Below are 10,809 nucleotides of genomic sequence, written 5' to 3'. Positions count from 1 at the left end.
CAGGTACCCGCGGTCGCCGGGGGAGCGCGCGCCGCGTCGCGCTCGGATGGCAGCGACAAGTGTCGGCTCGCCGCGGGCTAGCGGCTCTCCCCGGGGCCCGGTGCGCCTGGACAATAACGCTTGAATAACTTTTTCTTTTTCCTTCCTATTTCTATTTCTTGCAGAGGCCCTCCCCAGCGGCCCGGCCTGGTCGCCTCCCGGCGGAGCCCGCGTCCCCACCACGCCCCTCGGGCTCCCGCCGTGGCCCCCAGAGGTGTGAGCGCGTAAAAAAAAAAAAAAAAAAAAAAAAAAGCTGGGGCGGGGATTCCGCGGCCGGCCGGCGAGGAACGCGTGCAGCGGCGGCCAGCGGCCGGCGAGCGCCTTTACAATGGCCCTGACCCTGTTCGGTGAGTGCCAGCCCGGGCCCCGCGCTGCCGCAGGTGGGCCGCGCGCCCCGTGGCTCGGGGGGTGGGCCCGGGGACCCGGGAGGGGATGCGGCGCAGAGTTGGGGCGCCCGGGGGCGCGGGGCTCGCTCCCTCGCGCCTCTCCCATTGTTTCCTCTCCAGGCAGGGCCGATGGGCGTGTGCTCCCCGGGGCCGGTGCTGCGCTGGGAGTCTTCTCTGGAGAGCTGGGGGTCTCGTCTGGCCGACGTGCTTGTTCTTTCCAAGATGCTAAGTTGGGAGCGAAGTTATTGCTTGTTTCCGAACCTGCGGGTTTCTCAAGTCCGTGTATAAAGATCCCGGAAAGTTTATTTCTTGGGGGGCATGATGTCTGTGCAAGTCCTTGGAATTGCCGAATGCATGTGCGCATTCGTTCCATGGATGGGGGCCGGGGTTGGGGGTGGGTGGGTGGGTGGGTGTGCCTTTTCTCGGACTTGTGTATTGCGTTGGAGACAAGAGTGAGCGGTGATGAGCTCAGTATGTGTTAAAATGGAAAATGTTGACTCTAAGAGAGTGTGAGAGCAGACAGAAGAAAGTTGGATACTGCAAAATAATCTCAGGGGAATCCGCTTGAGTGTTTTAGGAAAGAAATGTTATTTCTGTGATGTAATTTCTCCGGCACTATTGTTTCAGTGGTTGAGATGTAAAGGGTTTTTTTTTCCCCCCAGTCTGCAATGACAAAGGGTTGGGTTGAAGGATTGAAAAGATACTTGGTTTCCTTTTACCAAAAACAAATAACCCCCACTCCCTCCAAAACCTCACCAAAGCTAAATCAACCCCCTCCCCCCAATCCTCTATGGTACATGTCTGCCTCACTTTTAAGACAACTTAAATCTTCAAAGAATTCAGTTTTTCAGAGAAGCTAAGTGCAATGAAGGTAACTGATCACCATAGTAAGTTACTGAGAGCCTTAGTAAGTTACTCAGAGTGTTGAGTTTCCAGATACTTTATGTCGTTTATCAGGCTTATAATAGCCATCGTACATACTTGATTTTTGATGGAAATAGTTGAGAGTGAAGTTTGTGGAAACAAAGTGACTTTTAATTATATATTCATACATAAATTTAGACCCTGGAGAGCTTTTTTTCTCAAAAAAAATCACTTGCCTTTTTTATGGTAACACTGTAATCTAGAATCCAATTTGCAAGCCCACTGTCTCCGAGATGTTTACTCTGACCAAATACCCACATACATGGAGCCCCATTTTCTATTTGATAGGTTCGCAGGAACCCTGAAAAATGTTTTCTTGTTCTTCAGTGTTGTTTTCCAGTTCTTTGTGTCTAACCTGCATAGTAGGTACCCCTGGCCAGGGAAATGAGAGCTTTCACAATAAAGCATTCAAAGAGGAGTGGCCTAAAGCCAAAACTGTTTTAGCTTTTCTCAGGAAAAGTAAAATTCTCTTTGGATTTCTTTCCATTTGTGAAGACATGTACGTACCAAATGTCTTTTATAAAAGCTGCCTGCTCTGTCACAATCTTCAGAAAGTGGGCAGTACTTGTATTTTGTAGAAGTATTTTCTTTAAGTGTGGATATTTTTGGTACAAAAGTTAAAGTTATAGAATCTTCAATTACTCACAATTGATATTTTCTTTTGGAGAAACGTTTAGTTTACCCTGTTTCTATACATAATAATTTTAAATGGTAGCTAATAAAAGTGGCTGGAATGATCGCACAATGGGTAAGGGTGTTTGCCTTGCACATGGCTGACCCGGGTTCGATTCCTTTGTCCCTCTCAGAAAGCCCGGCAAGATACCGGGAGTATACCGCCCGCACGTCAGAGCCTGGCAAGCTACCCGTGTTGTATGCCAAAAAAAAAACAAAACAGTAACAACAAGTCTCACAATGGAGACATTATTGGTGCCCGCTCGAGCACATTGATGAACAATGAGATGACAGTGCTACAGTGGTACAGCTAATAATAGTGCAAGGCGAACGCCTTACCCACTATGCTATCGCTCCAGTTCAACCCGGGTTCGATTCCTCTGTCCCTCTTGGAGAGCCTGGCATACTACCTGTGTATCTGAGAGTATCCAGAGAGAGATACTACCAAGAGTTTCCCATCCACATGGCAGAGCCTGGCAAGCTACCCGTGGCGATTTAATATTCCAAAAGCAGTAACAATGGGTCTCTCAATGGAGACGTTACTGGTGCCCATTCGAGCAAATTGATGAACAATGGGAGGACAGTACTATAGTGCTATAGCTAACAATAGTAATACATAATAATGAACTCTTTTTTTGGTATTTCACTTATTAATATTTCTTTCTCTCTTTTTGTGCCATACCAGTATGTTCTCAGGGCATACTCCTGGCTCTGGGATCATTTCTGGTTGACACTGGGGATCAAATGGGGTTTTGGGGAGTAAACCCTCAAACTTGGGTCAACCACATGCAAGACAAGCACCTTACCTACTTTAATATCTCTTTGGCCTCTTTAAAAAATATTTTTCATTATTATTCATTTCATGCATTTTTATTATTATTGTTACTATTTCATCTGATGTAGTTACTATATGTTACTATTTCATCTGACATCTGGTAGCCTAGTTCTACCTCTTGGAGAACCTGGCAAGCTACCGAGAGTTTACTGCCTGCACAAGAGAGCCTGGCAAGTTCCCAGTGGCGTATTTATATGCCAAATATAGTAACAATGATGGGTCTCATTCCCCTGACCCTGAAGAGCCTCTAATGCGGCACCTTTGGGAAGGACGAGTAAAAAGAGGCCGCTAAAATCTCAGGGCTAGGATGAATGGAGACATTACTGGATCCGCTCAGGCAAATTGTTGATCAACGGGATGACAGTGACACTATTTCATAGGGTTACTTCTTTCGGCAGAGCCTGGCAAACTTCCCGTGGTGTATTCGATATGCCAAAACCAGTAACAAGTCTCACAATGGAGATGTTATTGGTGCCCACTCGAGCAAAATCGATGAACAACGGTACAACAGTGCTACAGTGCTATTTCTTTCTTTTACTTGTTTTGTTTTGGGGTCTCACCTGACTCTGCTCAGGACTTATTCCTGGCTCTGTGCTTAGGGATCACTCTTGGCGAAGCTCAGGGGTATTCAAGGACGGAACCTGTGTTGGCTCTATGCCAGCAAATGCCCTATCCACTCCAGCCTTTAGAGCCACTTCTTTTGATGCTTAGCTAGTTGGTATTTGGAGGTTATGCAGAACCAGGGCTTGAACCCAGGGTCTTGCACATGCTAGATGCGTGCTGTATCATTTGAGTCACCTCCTGGGGACTCTTTAAAATATAAAGTCAACCAATCTGGTTCCAGTTTTCAAGGACTATTCTCATTTATAAAGTGAAACCCGCCTGTGTGCAGAGCTGCTTCTCTGTCAGCGACAGCTGCAGCTGTTGCCAGGCTGTGCGCGCAGACCACTGCAGTCAGGTGTCTGCTGGAAAGGTTGGCTCCTTTGCCCAGGGGCCTGTAGAATCTGCATATCTGGGGACAAGGGATCTTCAAAATGGATTCTTAATACACAGGCAAGGTTGAGAATCACTGTGTTAGGAGTAAAGAAATCACTAAGATTTTTGCTCAGACTTGGCCAAATGCAAGATTGCTTTGTGTTCCTTCTCTGTGAAGAGCTGACTCCCGGTGTTGTCAGAAGTGAATTTTGCTTGAGGTATTATTGCTGTGTCTTAGAAGTTAACCAGTCATCAGAGTCCAGTAATCTTCTGCCTCAGCTTCCCCAGTGCGTGTCTGTTGGGTTCCATCCTCTCTCTCTCTCTCTCTCTCTCTCTCTCCCTCTCTCTCTCTCTCTCTCTCTCTCTCTCTCTCTCTCTCTCTCTCTTTTTCTGTGTGTGTGTGTAAGGAATGGGGATTCCCCAGTTGATGTGCTGACCCCACAGTTGGGGGTCAGGCCTGGTGCTGAGGTTCAGCTTGGTCCTGGCAGGGTTGGGCCACTAGTACTACACTTGATGATGGGGAGTATGTGGGATGGATGCTGACGATCCAACGGCGGGGGCTGGGGGGAGAGGCCGGATATGGCGGTGTGGATACGAGTAGTCCGGGCATGCCCTTCACCCCTTTGAGCTTTCTCCCTGGCCCTAATAGTGTCTTTGCCTTTTTTTTTCTCTTTTGGTTACACCCAGCTGTGAGTGGGGGATATTCCTGGCTCAGTTTTGGGAGTACCCTTGGGGGGACCGTGTAGTACTGGGAATTGAACTGGAGCTGCAGCTTGCAGAGCGGGTGCTCCAGCCCTTTGTGCTGTCTCGCCACGCCTCTCCTTCCCCTCACCTCCCCCCAGTGTCTTAGTCTGCTTGAGCTGCTGTAGTGAAATGCCATAAACCGTGTGGCTTACACACAGACACTGATGGAAATACAACCTCACACCTCTTTACACCACAGAAGTTCTAATAACCCTCCACCAACACCAGATAACAACCTGTTCCTCCATCCTTCTACGTCTTCCCCCCTGACTGTCATCTCTCTCTCTTTTTTTTCTTCTGTTTTTGTTCTTCTGTTTTTGGCTTTTGGGATCATACCCGGAGATGCACAGGGGTTTCTCCTGGCTCTGCACTCAGGAATTATCCCTGATGGTGCTCAGGGGACCATATGGGATGCTGAGAATTGAACCCGGGTCGACCACGTGCAAGGCAAACGTCCTACCTGCTGTGCGATCGCTCCAGCCCCCCTAACTATCATCTCTTGCCAGAATCTAAGGGTTCTTCTTATTTTCTTTTGTTTGATCATTTGCTTTAATTCCTTATGGTCTACATGTAAGCAAGAGCCTCCTGTGCTTGTCTTTTTCATTTTGACCTATTTTGTGTGGTAGATATTTGTCTGTCATAGGTTTGGAGACTGGGTTGAACAAGCTCTGATCTTGCTACCACACTTTAGTCTTCCCTCTTCTTGCTGCCGTCACCTGTGTGGCAGAGAGTAGGGGAGGAGCTCTGTGGTCTCACTGGGTACCGTTCTATTCCGAGGACCCCCCGTCCTATTGGAACACTGATCCTTCCCCCAAACCCCCAGGCCTTAACTCTAGCATCATCTAACTGGGGCTCCAATGCGGAAATTTGTGGGAATCACTGTCCCATCAGGTAACCAGCAAGAAAATTGATTTGCTTTGTGTTTTCACATATTTTTTCTTTTTTATTTTCGTCCTATAGAATGCTCTTTTTCCTTTGGTCTTTGGGCCACACCCAGTGGTACTCAGGGGCCACTCCAGCTCATTGCTGAGTGTGTGTGTGTGTGTGTGTGTGTGTGTGTGTGTGTGTGTGTGTGTGTGTGTGTGTGTGTGTGTGTGTGTGACTCCTGATGGTCTCAGGAAATTAAGCAAGGGCGGGCTTCCTGCAAGCAAAGCATGTGCCATAGACCTCTAAATGACAGCTTAGACACCTCGATCCAAGAATGTTCTTTTCATAGGAAGTTAGTGAATGCTAGCTTCAATTTTAAAAAGGAGTTATTACAATCCTAATGCAGTTTTACATTTATGCAAACAAACTTCCATGCATTGTAGGAAATCAGTAAAATACTTTCAAATCGAACTGAAGAGTGTGGACTCACATCTCTTGTTTCCACCTTTGCTGTTTGGAAGTGCATCTTTGATGCTGATTTCAGTTGTATTCTGTGATGGAAGAGCCATTACCAAGTTCTTTCTGGTTTTTCAATCTCTTTTGGGAACTTTGAGATGTACATTTTTTGGTAAGTTCAGAAATTCTGTGAGCATTTTTTCTTCACCTTTTAGATGAACTACTTCATCCAACCATTAGCATTGATAGAAATAATCTTTAAATCCTCAAATCCTAAAGAGTGACCCAAATGTCATGCAACTGTGCTCACTCTCCCTCCTCCCTTGCTAGTCTAGCATCCTGTGGCTGGGTCAAAGCTGCCTCTGTTTGCTTAGAACTTCCCCTCCAGACCTGCAGTGCTTGCACCTACCTACCCATTACCAGAGAGGCTCTGTTGGAAACACCCCAACGGGAAAGTGCGTGGACTCTTAATTGCTAGGCTGGAAGGAAAGTTTCAGATCATCCTACTTGGAACTTTTGAGTGGTGTATCTGATAGTGTTTTGACTGGTCAAACTCACAGAGCTTTCATCAGCCGAACTGGGAGAAAAGCTTCCAAGCAGGTCGGTCCTTAGGACTCCCTGTCTCTATAGCCAGTGGGCCTGTGGTTCAGAGCTGAGAGTAGCCCAGGAGACTGGAGTCCAGGGAGAGTCCAGTGGGGGTGGGCTGGACCTCTCGTTCTAGATAGGATTGGCTAGTGTTAGCGCTGGCACTGTCCCTTCCTCTTTTCTCTCCACCTTCTCTTTGCCGTTTAGCTGCTACCATCACTGCCATATATCACTTTTGTTTTGTTTTCCTGCCATATGAGTACGTAGGGTTTATCCCCAGCTCTGTGCACAGGGATCACTTCTGGTGGGACTCAAGGGACCATATAGGGTGCTGGGGATTGAACCCTGGTTTATTGTGTGCAAGGCAAGTACCTTATCCTCTGTGCTATCACTCTGTTTGCGCCCCACCCCCCTGCCATTAATTTATACTAAGACTGCACTGCATTTTTTTACCTTCTTTTCTCAGCCCCTTCTCCTACCACCTTTTCATTCTTCTCTTTTATTTTGCATCTCTCACTACCTGACACACCCATCTAGAGGCATCTTAGTAGAGATCTTTCAGAGCAGTTAAATGGTAGTGGTGTATTCTTTGAGGTGAAATTAGACAATTTTCTGTTTGTCCACGGCAGGCCAAATATTAACATATACTTAAAACAAACAAACAAATCATCTAGACATTTCCAGTATGGTTTATCTGCCTAAAAGCTAATTTTACAGGAGATTCCCACTTAGATTTCTGCTTTTTAATTGTTGCTCATCAGTGGGGATGGAATGATAATACAGTGGCTGCAAAGACTTGTCTTGCACGTGGACAACCTGGGTTCCATCCTCAGTATCCCATATGGTTCTCCAAGCCCTACCTGGAGTGATCCCTGAGCACAGAGCCAGGACTAATCCCTGAGCACTGCTGGGTGTGGTCCAAAACCAAAAAGTGTTCATTGAAGACTATTAGAGCCAGTTATCTAAACAGCGGGTGGCCCCTGGGAGCCAGTGCTTCTCAGAGAATGTTTCCTCTTCTGAGCTGTTATTAAACCCACCCTCCTTTCTTGAAGAGTTGCCACATTCGCTCCTTAATTGCTGTAAAAACGTGGTATTTCAATGTTTTTTTTTAAGGTATGAAGATTTGTACTGTGAGAGATAAAAGGAATTATAGTTACTAGTACAAAAGGAATATTGCTAATAAAGTCTTTTGAGTTACATCTGTTGCTATAAATAACTTTGACATAAGCAGCCCTGATCTTTGAGGATAGATGATATGATATGTATAATTATATCAATTTGACTTGTCAAGTTTAGTTTCTTCTTTAGATTCCTCAACTTTTTAAAAAAATACCACCCTCTGTAAAAAAAATATGTAGACCTTGTTTCTTTTTGTTTTTTTTTTTTACTCTTTAATTTTTTTTAAATTAAAATCTTATTTTTGATGAATTACCATGGGGTACAGTTACAGACTTAACAAACTTTCATGGAGCAATCCTCCTGGTATTCACCTCTACTATTCTGGGGTGTAAGTTTCCCAGTAGACCTTGTTTCTTAATTGTTCTCTCCACGAACCTTTACTTTGACTGATGCACTCTCTGTCCGTCTGTGTACTGCTTGCTTAGAGGCTTCATAAATAAGAAGACAAAGTGTTTTTGACCCTCAAAATCCAGTTTTGCCTTCTTGTTCATGGTATTATCCTCTTTGAGAATGCACATTTTAGATGAATCTAAAATAATCTAAGATAATTAGGTAGGCAGAAAAATATAGTTTGATCATGTTCTGTGTATAACAGTTCTGAGGGAAGTGTCATTAGTAGAAGTTTTATGTTTTTCATCAGATTTGTTTAACCTGAGAGAACAGTTGAGCTGTTAGTGAGAACAGCCATAATAACATATTTTTGGTTTTGGGCCACATCTGGTAGTGTTCAGGGCTAACTCTTGACTCAGTGTTCAGAGATTACTCCTGGTAGGCTCAGGGATGCTGGGGATCAAACCTGGGTCAGCCCCATTCAAGGCAGATGTCCTGCCCACTGTACTATCACTCCAGCCCTCCATAACAAAGTTTCTTGCAGGGATGGGGTGAATGTAGCTTTTCTCAAAGTTCTAGTAAAATTACTCTTTTTCATTTTGTTTTTTTTGGATCATACCTGGTGATGTTCAGGGGTTTCTCCTGACTCTGCATTCAGGAAGTATTCCTGCAGTGCTCAGGGGACCACATGGGTTGTTAGCAATCAAACCAGGGTTGATTGTATGAAAAGCAAGTGCCCTACTCACTACACTGTCTCTCCAGCCCCTAAAATTATTCTTTGAGATGGGTAACTGAGATTTCTTTTTTTATTTTGCTTTTTGGGTCACACCCAGCTATGCTCAGAGGTTACTCCTGTCTCGGCACTCAGCAGTTACTCCTGGCGGTGCTTGGGGGACCATATGGGATGCCAGGGATTGAACCCGGGTCGGCCTTGTGCAAGGAAAACTCCCTAACCGCTGTACTATCACTCCAGCCCCTCAATGAGGTTTTATGAAATTATAGGAGCTATCAGTAACAGCGCTTGGAAGCAACTATTTATTGCAATATAAACCAAATGGAAACCACTGAAACCCAATTGAAGACAAGTTCTTGAACCTAGCCTTCTAGGCAAATTAAACTTGCATGTATGTAGGTCTTTTATAAAATGTAATGCTCAGAAACTCTGGATATTTGTTTTTTAATATAATCCTACTGTTTTTAAAAAAAGCAGAAAAAGTAGAAACTGAGAAAACAAGATGGCATGAACATATTTTACATTGAAGAGTCATATTGGAAAGAGACTCACATCTGATTTCAAATACACATTCCTAATTTGACTTCTTATTATAAAAAAAAGAATGGATGCTTTGTGAGTATATTGAAAACTGCTGCAATTATACTTTAAGTGGGTGAATTTTATGGTATATGAATTATATCGTAACAAAGCTGTTATCAATAAAAATACTTTTGGGGCAGGAAACATTGAATAGAAGGAAATTTAGTTACATTCTAAAGAACAGAAAATAAGAAAATAATATTTTTAAAAAGAATATTTTTTCTCTCCAGGAATCTTTTAGAACATTTCACATTTTTGGATTATTTTCTTTTACTGCCTAAGGAAAAACCAAGCTAACCAGAACCTGAAGGGTTAAGGAATGCCCCTGTGTGACTTAGTCAAGTTGGCACTTCCCTGAAAGAGTTAATGCTGACAGTCTGGTGATTCATGGGAGAGGGAAGATGAGTCAGGCCAGGCCTGTTGTCACACAGCTGCTTGGTGGCGTGGCATGCAGCCACCTCATTGTGTTCTGTCTAAATGCATGGGAAGTTGTTCCTTTCCCTTTCCACTCCTTACACCCTGCATTTCATTGGACGATGAGTATTTTGTTGTGAGAAGCAAAAGAAAAAGAAGATCCTTTTTCTCCAAGAAACATGTCTCTGAAGAGATTTTGATGACTGTAGAATTGTCTTTTCAGAAACTCCGTGAGCCCTCTCTTTAAATCTTTTATCATTTCCTGACTCGCCTATCTTCCATTAGCATATATTTTTAGCCCTTGCAGCATATTTTATCTTGTACCATCTGTATTTTATATAGAATCTTCTCTCCCTCCCCCTCTCTCTCTCTCTCTCTCTCTCTCTCTCTCTCTCTCTCTTTCTCTCTCTCTCTCTCTCTCTCTCTCTAGTCCTGTGAAATTATATTGTTCGTGTAGATATTAGGATTCGAAGTAGCTTATGCTGGGTAGGACAGATGACAGGTATATGGGTTGATATTCTTTTGAGGGACTGTGGACATCTGTCTGACCAAAATCACCCCCCCTGCAGGCCTTTCAGTGCAGGGCTAGGCCTTTGTATTAAGATTGAAGCATGATTTTTAGCATTGTATTTAGCATTGAGGAATATCATGCTAAATATAGACACTTACCTTCAAGTAGCAGAAAAATATGATTTGGATTTTTTGACTGAAAACCTTAAAGTAGTAAGATAGGACAGTTTTTGAGGAAGTGCAGAGTGTGGCCTGAATCACTCGGGATGGGACATCCCTTGGGGACCTGTGGGACCTGAGGGAAGGAGAGGGAGAGTAGTATAGAAACACTTAGGCTAGTGGAAGGGGTGGATACTAAGATAAAGAGAGTTGGCAGCAGCTTTCAGACGTGTACAATGTCATCACTTTTCTGAGCGGTTGGGATGTCGTTGATAGTGCCTTTACTCCTCTATTAGGTGACTGTTGATTTCGGTTGTTCTTGTCCTTAGGGAATGTAAGTTGCTGTGGCAGGAAACTGGCAGTAACAATGCATGGCCTGCCGGGTGAGCAGGGCTGTGAAGGAAAGGGAAGGGCGAGCT

At 44.5% G+C, this 10,809-nt stretch overlaps 1 protein-coding gene across 4 annotated transcripts in view; it reads left to right on the top strand.

The window, feature by feature from the left end:
• Window positions 1-268: 268 nt before the first annotated feature.
• Window positions 269-10,809, top strand: part of CHN1 (chimerin 1) — a 188,268-nt gene continuing 177,727 nt past the window's right edge. For 2 of the 4 annotated variants that reach the window (XM_055120292.1, XM_055120291.1), the window contains exon 1: window positions 269-386. In XM_055120292.1, the coding sequence (XP_054976267.1) occupies window positions 368-386 (19 nt within the window). In that variant the 5' untranslated portion in view covers window positions 269-367. The remainder of the gene's footprint in view (window positions 387-10,809) is intronic. The other 2 variants (XM_055120296.1, XM_055120295.1) reach the window with 1 other exon arrangement.

The sequence above is a fragment of the Sorex araneus genome, chromosome X (genome assembly GCF_027595985.1).
Source record: "Sorex araneus isolate mSorAra2 chromosome X, mSorAra2.pri, whole genome shotgun sequence".
In the NCBI taxonomy this organism is placed as follows: domain Eukaryota; kingdom Metazoa; phylum Chordata; class Mammalia; order Eulipotyphla; family Soricidae; genus Sorex; species Sorex araneus.
Note: the sequence above shows the minus strand (reverse complement) of the source record. Positions and strands in the feature narration are given on the sequence as shown.